The following is a 14,277-nucleotide window of genomic DNA, read 5'->3' on the forward strand; positions in this document are numbered from 1 at the left end:
ATAACTGTCAATCTGTAATTTCTACAACGATGATTTACTTCAGTGGTAGTAAGATTAAAATTAAATTACATTCAAAGGCGAAAATTTACTATGCATTTGACAAAAGCTTAAACCGAGATTATTATACATTTATATATATGTAGAACAGGGGTGTCAAACTCGCGGCCCGCATGCGGCCCAAGGTGAATATTTTTGTGACCCAGTCAATATATCCAAAGCAAAGTAAAAATAAAATAGAAATGTGAATTAAAAACGAAACCAGCATATAAAATGATATAATTTAATAATTATATAAAATTATATACTATAAATCAAGATACAAGCTTGCTCTCCGATCAATATTTATCTTTTATGGTTGATATAACCAAACACTTATCCTATTTAAATGTATTGTTACAAGGCAAGGATCAGATCATTACGAACATGTTTGACATAATTAAAGCATTCAAATGTAAACTATTTCTTTGGGAAAGGCAACTGGAAAATGAAGATTTAACGCACTTCCCAACGTGCAACGAGAACAAATCTAGTTTAGATGATACTGCATCGTATCAAAAATACGCCGAAAAAAAATTCAAATCTGAGAGCAGAATTTGAAACAAGGTTTAAAGATTTTAATTCTTTGGAAGACAAATTTTGTTTGTTTTCTTCGATTTTCGCAATAAATATAGACTCAGTACCCAGTTACATGCAAATGGAAGTGGTTGAGAATGAGGGTGTGCCTGAATTTCACGAATATTTACCAGCAACGTTTGAAAATTCGCGTGGGAAATTATTTCCATGCTTGGAAGTACTTATTAGTGAGAGCAATTATTTTCTGTTATGAATGGAAATAATTCTCCTGTCCGAAACTGTATTAATAACGCTCACGCTGGGTCAATTTTGAAAGTAGTCTCGGCCAATAAAATCTCTCCCGAAATAGAAAAGATAATAGCAAAGAAGAGATGTCAAGTACAGGACGTAAACAAAAATTTAACTTTATATATGTTTATTACAATTCAAAATAAAAATATTTGTTTCTATGAGCATTGATTTTTTTTTTTTTTTGCGGCCCACCTAAAGTTAAGCATTGTTTATTTGGCCCAAGTTAGCTTTTGAGTTTGACACCCTTGATGTAGAATTTATTTAAATGTAGTGGTGGTCTAAATCATTTTGAATTTAATTTATAAATGCAAAGAATTAATAGCAAACATACATTTTACTACCACTTTAAATGTAAAAATAAAATTTTATGCCAAATGTGTAAAAGTTGGCACGTACGCAGTTCCTATAATAAAAGTTCAAAATAAAATAAGTAGGAAAGAAATAAGTAAAGTAAAATAACTTTTTTGTATCACACAGGTGAATTTGACTCAAGTTGAAAACTATTTCGCTTATCAATAAAAACTTTAACATGCTCAATTTGCAGTGCTCTAGAGCTAGTTTGTATTGTAGATATCTTCAGATTATATCTTTGATATCTTCAGGCTTGGTTGTAATATATTATTTACGTTTTACAGGCAGATGTCACGATAGTTACTTTAAAACCTTTACCTTGTTTTTTAAATTCCATATTACAACACACACAATTTAAAAATGGAAGGGAAAAAAAACATACATTTTGCCAAATTATAATTTAGCATATTTTGAAATAAATGTATGGAGTGTGGGAATTCTTCTTAGTAATATTTCTATGAACCATATTTAGAAATAATAAATGGAACATAATATTCTACTTGAACCAAAAGCACTTTCTATTCTCTAAGACAGTGTTTCCCAAAGTGTGGTACGCGTACCCCCAGGGGTACGGGAACAGTTTAGCGAGGGTACGCGTTCTTATGTGAAATATCTTGCAACGAGCGAAAATTTCAGAACATTTTATTTCAAAACAAAGCTAGCCATGAAAATTTACGATTACGTATTTTTCTATTGGCTATTTTTTGCAGAGTTAACAGTTAATAATTAGTGGTGTCAACAGCCAGTTGTGATTTTTAACTTTTGTGAAATTTTTTCATAGTAAGAAATACATTTATTTTTTTATTAGTGGTACACAAAAGTCATAAGTTTCGGAAACAATGCTCTAACAGATTTATGAAAAATCTATTACTTCTCTTTTGCACAAGAAGAAAAATAAGTTTCCTTTAGCTAGCTAGCTATTACGATTTTATAACTTTTGTTAGTCCATGAAAAGAGGGAACAAAATACATTACAAGTGACCAATTATCAATAACAAATGGTCATTCCCAGTCGACTTAATTTAAAATTATTAATTTCTTTATTACCTAATAAACATTTGAACCCTCACTTTTTTTGGCTTTAATAAAAATGTATTGTTTCACTTTTGCACAAGAATATAAAAAAGTTTCTTTTAGCTGGTTATTATGATTTTATAACTTTTGTCAGTCCATGAAAGTAAAGAACAAAATTCCTTACGGCCATAATTAATGGTCATTCTCAGACGACTTAATATTAAAAATAGTGATTAATAATTAGTTTATTTCCTAATAATCATCTGACCCCCACTTTTTTGTTGATGAAAATAAACCCTGTACAATTACCACTGGAAAGTTCAGGTTACAGGTTCATATTATCACACACTATTTGAATTTGTTCTACCAAAAATTGCATTTGAGTTCCAATTAATTTTATATTGTTTCATGAGCGATAATATTTATAAAAAGTCTAACTAATGTAATTAAATCATTATAATTATTTCAGATTTATTTTGAAACCAATACCAGGGGTCTGTCCTGGCCGAATTTACTACCGTTTTGCGGAACCTTCACAAATTCAACTCTAGGAAAATAAAATACTTTTTCTTAAAATTTTATTTTTGCATCTCTTAAGAAACAATAAATCCATATTTTTATCACATTTTTGTGTTGATTTTTTAATATAATTTTTCACAAATTATGTCTCAATTTTCACAAAATAGGTTCCTCTCAGAAAAACCTAGACAGACTCCTAAATACATTGTGTATCTTATTATTAGTTCAGAAACCCTAACTTTTCTTAATTGAAAACTTTATATAAAATACTTACACTGAATATAAACCTACTTAAAGAAGGCAGGAAAATTTTTCTTCATTTTAGAAATGAACCATGCACTGTTTCTATATTTTGAGAAATGCTTTATGATAACAATCATTTAGAATATTTAGTTTTCACAAAAGTGTCCATATGTTCACTTAAGTGGCCACTTTAAAAAGATCTACTTCTGGCCTACAACAAAATTTCCCTATTTTACCCTAAAAAATATATATTATTCTACAATAATCTGTAATTTTTATAAAATGATATGGAAAATGATTAGGTATCATTTTATATGGAAATATGAAAACATAATTATTTACAAATATTCAAAACTAAGATAAATTAAATAATCAAATATGTACAGTAAAAATTATCTACATCCACTCATTATGATTGCACATACAATTTTGAAATATCTTCATACTTAACATTATCAATAGTCTTTCCCTTAAAAGATCCCGACACAAGACGCACTTTAACTGAAAAAGTGTCAAAATTTACATCCAATATTTTAGCTTCATTATGTCTGTACAAGCCATTCAAGATAAGCACTTTTCTTCCCACTGTAGGTATTACTGTTTCCACATCGTCCTGTTTAACGTCTAACTTTTCATCACAATCAATAATTTTCACAACAGCTTCATATCGATTCTTCACTTCCTGAATAACAGCTTTCTTTTTGTACAATTCTTTACCATATTTATGTGTCATGAGTTTAACAACAATACCTGGAGTTAACCAATAATCTTTTCTATTCTTTTTCTCCATAGCAGCTTTTTCCTGCTCGATAATCTCTTCCAAAGCTAGTTTACGTTTCTCTCCCACAGAATTCTTAGTAGAGTCCCTGACTGAAGTTTTTAAAGTAGCGCTTAAAGGATTATTTTTAACATCAATTGTTACTTTCTTTTCTATTTTCACAGGTTTCATCGCAAATGCAATTTTTTCATCCTCATTCTCTTTTTTAAGTTCTGTGTATTCCACTTTTGGCTGTGGCTTTGACGTTTCTTTATCTTTCTGCATTTGTCTCTCGAATAACTGGTGCATTCTTTCTTCATCATCAAGCTTCATTTTTTCTTGTTTGGCAAGAACTTCTTGGCGCCTGATGGTTTCAGGATCCCGGTCAATCCAACTGATAAACCAACCTTTTTCCGTTTCATCGACAACACAATGGCCTTCCCGTCCAAGCCATTTAACAAAATCGGTGAGTGTTTCCCACTGTGTTGAATTCATGTGCAAATGTTCACGATCAGCAATGTATTCCTGATACACTTGATTGGCGTGAACTCTTCTGGTCCCAAAACGTCGTTTTAATAATTTTACGAAACAATCCAAAAATTCTTGTGAAAATTGGTCGATATATTTATCGGGATTATCAGCAAACAATAAAAGTTGTCGCTGATGAGATTCGGACATAGTGTGACATTTGAACCCATTTTCGTCACGACATTGTTTTTGACACATTTGGCAGTACCATCGCAACTTTTGAAGTCCTTTCGCTTTGATTCTATTAGCAATTGCTTTTGGTGCAAGAAAGCCGTGCTTTGGCATAGTGATACTAAAATAAAGACTAAATTATTTGAAATACTGAAGGAAGGGAGCATAAAAGTTTACAAATAAAAACAATTTTTGGGTTGAGTTGTTTGATAATGTCAGAAGCTGAGTTCAAATCTGCCTCTCTCGGCCACTACACCAGCACGAATGTCTTTGCTACATTTGCGCAACTTCAACACGGCATGCAGGGCCATTCTCACTGCATATAATTTACACAGTTCTATTCACTATCAAGAGTGTGAGCCTGATCGGAGAAACATATTTCCCATGAAGAGCTCAGCAATTAAGATCTCCCTTTTTCTCCGCATTGACTGGAGATGAAATCAGGTTTAACTATTTCACTATCGCTTAACTTACTAATTAGCGATCATAACGTTCGAATACGCCACCTGGGGAGAAGACCGGTTCCATGTTTCGACCTTCCCTCCTTTTCTCTTGTTATAATTATTTATTATTTGTATGATTACATTTCCGTGTGGCAACAGTTTTTTTGTTGTTGTTTTGTTTTTATAGAACGGCGAAATGTATCGCAGTATGTAATGTGTAATTTCTTTGCTTAATATATTATTTATTTAACCAAGTTGAATCGTTTGTGAATCATTCCACTAAATCATAAATAACAGGTTATGGGCTCCAGCAAGCTATTTATGCGAAGTTAAAATAATGAAATAATTGAGTTTGGCGATAGTTAAGCGGAAGTGTTAGTGCTAAGTTAATTCATATTCCGAAAGTCAGCAATTGCAGTTAGTTTAAGTAATGGATCAAGGAAAAATCCAAGTGAAACCATTAAGTGGTAAAAGTGATTGGGCAATCTGGAAATACAGAATTAAGTTTGTTTTGAATTATCATGCAGATGCTCTGGAAGTTGTTGAAGGAAAGATGTACAAGCCAGAACTGCCTGAGCCAACAGCTTCTGAAACTATCAAAAAGAAATATAAGGATGATCTCAGAGAATTTAATAAGGCAAATAATTGTGCTATGATGGTGTTAANTGTTTTTGAAGTTAAGGACTTGGGTGAAATACACCATCTACTATCTATCAGAATAACCAGAAATGAAGATGGTTCCATGACTCTAGACCAAAATACTTATAGTAAAGAACTACTAGAGACAACTGGCATGTTAAATGCCAAGGGAGCTTCTACACCATTAGACCCAGGCACGAAATATAGACAGGCAACCGAAGACAATATGGTGAATGCAGAAGGAGCTTTAAAATATAGGCAGGTTATTGGAGGCCTCTTGTACTTGGCAGGGGGAACAAGACCTGATTTAGCTTTTGCCACAACATATATGAGCCAATTCAATAGCTGCCCAAGTAAAGAACATTGGGCTGGTGTGCAGCATATATTGCGTTACCTGAAGCAGACGAAAGATTTGAAACTGACTTTCCAAAAGACTGGAAAGAACTTGAGGTATTTTGTGATTCAGACTGGGCTAATGATAAGATTGACAGACGTTCCTTCAGTGGCTATGTGGTATTGCTCGCAGGTGGAGCTGTTTCATGGAGCAGCAAGAAACAGAGGACAACTGCTCTGTCAACTGTTGAAGCCGAATATTTCTCAATGTGCCATGCTGCAAAGGGGGTATTGTGGTTCCAAAAATTCTTGCAAGAAATAGTAAATGAACAGCTTCTAAGCTTTCCACAGAATGTACATGTTGACAATCAGGGTGCTATTTCTTTAGCCAAGAACCATGTAACTTCTGAGCGAAATAAGCACATAGAGCTTAGACATTTTTTTCTTCTTGAAAAGGTTGAGGAAAAACTATTGGCGTTTATTTATGTACCTTCTGGGTCAAATGTTGCAGACATGTTCACCAAAAGTGTGCAAAGAAAGTCTTTCCACAACCAAAAACTTAGTATAGGACTAAGGGAAATCTAATCAAGGGGGGGTGTTATAATTATTTATTATTTGTATGATTACATTTCCGTGTGGCAACAGTTTTTTTGTTGTCGTTTTGTTTTTATAGAACGGCGAAATGTATCGCAGTATGTAATGTGTAATTTCTTTGCTTAATATATTATTTATTTAACCAAGTTGAATCGTTCGTGAATCATTCCACTAAATCATAAATAACACCTCTCTTCCTCTTTTCAGTTATATAGGAATGTACTACGTTATTTTCCCCTTTCTTAATATTTTTCATATTTAATTTGGCAAACATATTCCTTAAAATTTCCACAACATTCTCTCCTCGGAAGCAGAATTCATTTCAGCTAGGGAGGAGAAACATCTTCGCGTTTGAAATTAAGATAACCCTTAATGAGTGCCAAACACAAACAGTGAGTTCTTTTTCAGTCACTTACATCGCTAATTATACACCTTTCTTACTCTAGCTAATTAAATATATTTTAAATTTAAACTATTATTTTCCCAGCAAAATGTCTCCGAAAGGACAAACTATTCATTCAAACGAGAGAAATATCATGAATAATGTAACCAAATTTTTCAAGGATGAAGCCAGAGCGGGAACATTTTAATTTCAATTTTACAAGCTCAGAAACGTGCTACTGCAGCTACTTGCGTTTCACGAACAACAATTAAGCGAAATTAAAAGGAATATATCTCAAATGGACAGTTATCATCCCCGGGAAAACATCGTAAACGTCCTGATTATAGAAAGCAATTTTAAACAATTTCGATCTCTGTGTTCTTCGAAACATAGCTAATGAATTTTATGTCAACAGAAAAGTTCCGTCTTTGTCCCAATTGCTTCCTTAGGTGGAAAAAAAGAATACATTTTCCATGGGAAAGAGGGAACTGACGGAATTATCGAAGAAGTTGTGGAAAATATTTCTTTTTCCATCAATTCTGATTCTGACACTGAGAGCGATTGTAGTAGTGATAGTTTTGACGATTAAATTTAATTTAATCTTGCACCTTGTAGATAAATTATATATGCTTGCAACGTTCACTTGACGACGGGGTTTTTTGGACCTGGTGTAGGTTTTCCTACAATAGGGGGATATGTAACAACAACAGCGTACATTTTTGAATGCAAAGTATGTGCTGAGTATTTTTGTTTATTTTTTTAAAATATTAATAAGCTATAACATTAAATATAAATAAGCTATAACATAATAAGTTTCTAATTGATATTTAATTTCTTATAATCGATTTCATTGCAAAAAAAAAAATCGAATATTTACTAAACCATATTTTTTATTAATGAAATTTGAACCAGATTTCCTCATTATTAGAAAAAATATATAACTTTTTTTTTACATATCATATTTATTTTACTGAAAAAAATCTCAATAATAATTTTTGTTACTTCACGTTAATGATGATTTATATTTTATTTTTGTAAAGCATTTCTAAGTTGTCAAATCTAATGCTATTAAAAATATCTTTACAGAAGATTGGTAAATTGTATTAGTTTTTATGTTTTACTGTTTTCTTAAAATTTAATAAATTTAGGTGAATTTTAATTCGGATTTACGTGTTTTTACGATCACATTAAAATAATTATGATACACTATATTGATGATGTTGCTGTAAGATCCTAAATATTACTAGAGATGCTTCGAATAATAACTTAAAATATATCGGCATTTAAGAAATATTAAGTATTTAAAAATCGAATTCCGAAATAAGTATTTTTGTCATACCATCGCCAAATAGCAACCTTGTTGAGAATTACTCATATCCTTCTCCCAAAAATAGCGAAATCCTATCGTCGGATACCACGTGATGAAGGCGGAGCCAAGTGTCAACTCCTAGTGAACGAGCTATAGTACTATGTTCAATGTAGTTTTCAGTTCCACGTAGTTTCCTGACTTAAAAATTTTATCTGTTTGAAAATCAGGACAGAAATTAATTCTCCTATGACTCTCCACACTCTAATGGTGAAAGCATGCGATGTATTGCACACCTGTCTACGCCACCTGTAGGTCATTTCGACCCTCTTTCTCCTACCACAATCACACAAGTTTTGTTTCCATTCACCTATCTCCTTTAACTGCAATTTATCAGGTTTCAATATTTCTTTTTTCGTATTTGTTTGTTAAGACATAAATTATATACTCAGAACAATTATTTTTCCTTAAGTAGAAGAAAAACAAACACATTTTCAGTTGCATACGCTCGAACTAAAATTGTGGAAACGTGGAAATTCGAATTTTATTTCATTTAAAAGTTTCATGGTTCGTTGTAAACGCGTTTATTCAAGTGCTTTTGCATTAACAATGTTCTTTATCTTACCGTTCGGAGCGTACATGAGTAAATTAGGTCTTCCGACATGTGAGCAGGTCACATAGAGCTATCCGTGGCAAAAGGTTGGATTTTAAAGATTTAGTCTACTTACTTACAATGACCATCCTTGTTTTTTGTTGATCGTCATGGCGAAAGCGAGACACACCGGAAACTTCAAACGCTTGAATTCGAATGGCATATCTGTCGGGGTCAATAAGAGGCGCGATAACAGAACATCTTCTTTAAATTTGCCATTTAGAATTTTAGCTTCGAAGATATTTGTCATTATTCTTTTCACTGAAAGACATGTACAGTTACAAAGTTTGAGTGGATTGATGTTTCGGAGAAGAAATTCAAATACGCCAATTTTTAACGTTAATATGGGCGGCGACATGCCGGGCAAATTAAATGAATTCAGTTAGGTAGCTGACAACCTCGTTCTGATTTACATATTTCTATTACAGTTTCGAGGAACTTATATGCTCTTGTATTTCCAGGAATTTCTGTTAAAATGCGATTAATGGTGTCATACACGTCGTAGCTTTTGGCTGTTTATATAACACGTTCACTAAGTCACTGGAGGTTTTGTAATTTTGCGCAACGGCGGTTCTGTAATTTTGTAATTTTGGGAAAACGTTGTGAATAAGTTCATCTGTGATTGAAATAATTTCTCAGAAATCCGTTGGCAGTGTAACGATTTGAGTGGATTTATCCATTGCCATTATTTTCTTATCAATATCCAACAGTTGCTTTGTGAAACGCTAAGCTGATGATTCATGCTGTAGTTGAACGCATGTTGGTCTCTGAGTGCCAGATAGCGTAATTGCAATGTGTGCAATGTATTGCAATGCCAGGCAGCCCAATTTCAAAATGTGTCAGACAGCTTAATTGCTACTAATGTAGCATCCCATTTGATATTGTCTGAGTTCATTGATTGTTGAAGTTGCGTTTTCCAATCCAAAAAACTGCCGTATTGATTCCTTTATTTACATATTTACAAATGTAGTTGCGTTCAATGTATAGCTTTCACCGAATTTCAATATTCGACATTGATTTGTGATTTGTACATTTTCGAAAGCAACGGTGAATACGGTATAATCCAAGGATTATCGACTTCAACATCGTTGTTTGGGATTTTTGAAATGATGGATCTTCCTCCATATTCTTTTGATCGTCGACGATAAAGTGGATAGCCGTTGTGATAGTCTCAGCAGTTTATTCTCTTGGATATCGTTTGGTGCATTTTCCATCAGACATGCATGGTGCAGTGTTGTTGAGTGAACTACATAGACAATGAATTATGTTTTAGTTGAGGACCTGAAATAAGTCTGAATCAATGATGAAATCAGGTATTTCAGCTGATATGATCTGATCAATTTGACATGGTGAGATTTTTTTTAAAAAGTCAAATCAAAATGTACGCATGTGGCAATCCTCTTTTTTCTATCATTCAAAAGAAAACACCCAACAGCATGTTTCTCCTCAAACTTGACGCTTTACAATGAAATCAAGTAAAGATAATTATTTTCGTTGGTAACGATCAGGGACTGACTAAATCTTGCATTGACATCGGGTACGGGGCTTCAGTTCTGTTTTGAATGCTTAGAGCTAATCGGAAAGTAATCTAAATTTCGACTACCAGATACCATTGAAGCGAATATTTATTCATCAAAATTCCATCGCAAAGATGGCAAGATTTTATCGAGTTAACAAATATTTAGTAAAATAAAAAGATTTTTTTTCTGTTTAGTTAGAACTTTTTATTTAAATGATAAGAAATTATGCAGTACTTTTCCATTTCGCCGGAGCAAGCGATAAAGTTGCAACATCGAGATGTAAATTAAATTGAAATTTTTTAAAAAAAAAATTTTTGGTGACGTCTATTTGAAAAAAAGTAATAATTGAATTTTATTGCGAATGGAATGAAATGGAAAAGTACTAAATATGCTAATAAATCAAATCACTTTGCAAGCTAAATCACTTACACGAAGGAAGAAAGGAAATAGGAAAGAAACATCGCCAAGTTAGGCAACCTTTCCACCATCTTTGTCTTTCGCAACACTAATGTTTGGTACAAGTTTTGAAGCTATTGTTGTAATTGTTTAACTAAAGTAAGATATTAAGAACACTACGTACGGCCTGTTCAAATGTTTACACGTTAAATTCTACTATCGATTTTGTATGCGGCAGTTTCAAAAATTTTTTCTCCGTTGTTTTTAATTCTAGAAAAGCATATTGTTTTTGTTTAAAGATGTATTTGGAATTTTCCTACAGTATATATTTTTTAATATTTTTATGAAATTTAGCTTCTCAGTAAATTAATATCGAGTAAATTAATACAATCAATTTCAACTTTAACATGGAGTGTTGTGCGAAGTATAAATTTGTGGAATTTTTGATTTTTGAGGTTTACGGCGAAAGTACCGTTTCGTCTGATGTCCTTAAAACATAGTTTCCGCTGAATTAATTTCTAAACCAAACATTTTATCGTTTATAACCTTTTTTCCTCTCTCACAAAAGTACATTAAAATTCAATTTTTGAAAAAAGTTGTAAACGATTCTCATGTTTCGATTTTTACGTTAATATTAAACTTATCTGTTTAGAAATAAAAATATTTATTCTTTAAATTTATTATCTTAGATTGTCATCATTTTAGGCCTACTACAAAAATTAACAGCGAATTCAGAAATATTGCAAATTTAGTTTATTATTTTATTTCAAGTATTAAAATCAAAATTGGATGACGAAAAATTTTAATGCTTTTCATTTTACTCACGTCAATAAATATACTACTTTTTCTAAGAAGCTTTATTTAGTGAAAACTCTTTTTATATTCTTCATTACGCTGAGATAAGCAGAAGGAAAAGTTTGCTTGTGAAATGCGTCATAGAATAGCATTTAACCCTTTGCTTACAGTGCCTAATATGATGAAGCCAGCCATTAAGGTCCACATATTATACCAGCCGTAAGCAAAAGGTTAAACAGTTTCAATGTCATCCGCCATCTTGAGACGTTTTGTTTACGTCTCTTATTCTTACCTCCATAATTATGCAAGTATAAAATTCATTTGAAAACAAGTTATGAGGCTCTTACTTCAAAAGATGGAGTTCGTCCTCTTATTTCTATAATCGTTATTTTTATGAGAAATAAAAGACCGACTCTATCTGGCAAATATGGTCTATGGGCTGAGAAGATTTATTAAATCTAGGTTTCTTATTAGAAAAACAAAGTTCTTAATCTACAAAACTCTTGTGAGGCCAGTCTTGACACATGCTTCTGAGGCTTGGACAATGTCAAAACTGGCGGAAAATCGCATCGCAATATTTGAGAGAAAGATTTTGCTTAGTTTTTTTGGTGGGGAAAATGAAAACAATAACTGGAGAAAGAGATTTGACTTTGAACTGTACAAGATTCATAAACTACCCGATATTATTAAATACATAAAAATAAATAGAATGAATTGGATGTCCCACGTGATTCGAATGAGTGATGACAATACCATAAAAAAGATACTGCTTTTTAGACCCACTGGGACAATAAAGCTGGGAAGGCCACGATTGAGATGGGCTGACTCGGTGGAGTCTGATTTTCTTGCAATTAATGAAAAGAATTGGAGATCAAAGAAAAATCGGAAGTCGTTATGGAGGAACCTTCAGAGGAAGGCATTGGCTTACATTGGACTATAGTCCAATGTAGGCCAATGCCTTCCTCTGAAGGTACTGGCAAACTGCCTTTCAGACTATGATGATGATGATGATGGTGTTTAAGGAACAAAATGTTTCTAAAAATCATTAAAAATTAGTATATGGCATGAAATTGACATTTCTCCAAGAAAACCAGAATCACTACCAGAATCTTGTAGCATGTTCCTAAAAATAGATACGAATTAATTTTATATCGCTTGCAAGAGAACAATGGAGGCTCCCTTATACAAACACTGATGACTACACACTTCTTACCTACGCTATATTTGAAGTGTGCTATTAGCCACCAGCAAACATTTATAATCTCCTTTTAATAGCAGCGGAGGATCAGGGAATAGAGGGTTCGCTTCAAATTCGCTACAAAATTAATCGTCTCAGATGTCATTTGAGAATTAATTAAACAATTTCAATTAAATTGAAAATTACATTTTGATATTTTATGTAAAATCAGTTATAAGTTTGGTACATTGTGTTATCTAAACTATTTATTAATTGAATTTAATCACATCATTATTATTTTTGATTTTAATAAAGACTAGTAATCTCAAGTTATTATAAAATATAAAATACTGCTAAACCAACACATTCAAATTAATCTTCAAGGCTTTACGTAAGATGTTAACTTCTTGTCACTTTCGCTACCAAAATCCAAGTAAAAATTATTCAGACTTCACCTAATCAGTAAACGCATTAGCCGAAGGCTTTTAAATGCTCCCGGAATTGATTTATTTTACGCCTTTCGTTGCTTATTAAGATTAATGCCGTAAAGACAACGAGATTTCAGCATAAATCTCTTATTCTTTCCGTTCATATTTGCTCCAGTTTCGTCTTCTTCTAATCTTCGCTAAAGGAATTTATCTTAGCCTTCCACGTCCAGCACCGAATTAAGAAACTTTTCCTTCGTTGGAAGCTCATTATAATCAATCTAACCCACCCTCTAAGAAAATATTCTGTTTTCACTGTCAAGGGTGGAGCAGTGGGGCGGCTATTAACTGTCGCTGCTTGGATCCAAGTAACTTCCTCTGAAACAAATGGTTTCCCATTAAAAGCCAAAAGACGGTATTAAACTATCCCAAAACGATAGGATGAGGATTTGGTTCTAAAAGAGCCCCAAACCGCAATGAATCGCAAAATTCGATAAGGGATGGAAATATACCCGAATTTTAATTCGAGAAAGCTATCGAATTCCCATCCCGTCCTCCAGAGAACGTGCCAGACATAAATCCCAGGACGAATCCTCCAGTCAAACCCTCATATCGATGGTGGATTCGAATCCTTTGAAGAATATTCTTTTTCCAGAATGAATGTTCCTGTCGATTTTCTACACTACGGCGACAGTTTTGAGACCTCATTACACACTCCTCTTCATGACACCCCCTAACCCTGTTAAGGACCCTGGGAGGAATAAATGAGATCGATCTCTTTTCTTATCATTCGAACATCCCCCTTTCGAAGGGCATTATGGGAGTCATTTATTGTTCTTTAGTAATTACTGTCTCCTCAAGTCACATTTAAACTCAACCTTTGAAAAGTATTCGCTTTAAAACCATTACATGTGTAATCGTCGATAAAAACCATTAATATGACGTGGTTATAATGAGTGTCAAGTACCTTTGTTGAATAAGTAAGTGAAAAAGGGGGACTCGGAATCATCATTGCTTGGAGCGGCACTTTGTCGGGGATTTTGTCTGTCTTTTGGGATTAAGTAGATTTTTGCCAGAAGCGAAAACTTTACTTAGAAACTCATTTCATAAAGTTTTCTATCAATCATCCACGAAAGATTTCTTATTTAAGAAAGATTTCATTGCTTATT

General features: G+C 32.8%; 1 protein-coding gene across 1 annotated transcript; it reads right to left on the minus strand.

Annotated features, from left to right (window-relative positions):
* Positions 1-3,285: 3,285 nt before the first annotated feature.
* Positions 3,286-4,722, minus strand: LOC107455289 (kin17 DNA and RNA binding protein). The gene has a single exon (XM_016072799.4). It carries the CDS (start codon positions 4,558-4,560, stop codon positions 3,400-3,402), a length of 1,161 nt encoding a protein of 386 aa, XP_015928285.1. The 5' UTR covers positions 4,561-4,722; the 3' UTR covers positions 3,286-3,399.
* Between the last annotated feature and the right edge of the window lie 9,555 nt (positions 4,723-14,277).

Source organism: Parasteatoda tepidariorum, chromosome 2, assembly GCF_043381705.1.
Source record: "Parasteatoda tepidariorum isolate YZ-2023 chromosome 2, CAS_Ptep_4.0, whole genome shotgun sequence".
NCBI lineage: Eukaryota > Metazoa > Arthropoda > Arachnida > Araneae > Theridiidae > Parasteatoda > Parasteatoda tepidariorum.

Bases quoted from the DNA above. Each gene is read 5' to 3' on its own strand.
- LOC107455289 (XM_016072799.4), bottom strand. From the start codon at position 4,560: ATGCCAAAGCACGGCTTTCTTGCACCAAAAGCAATTGCTAATAGAATC.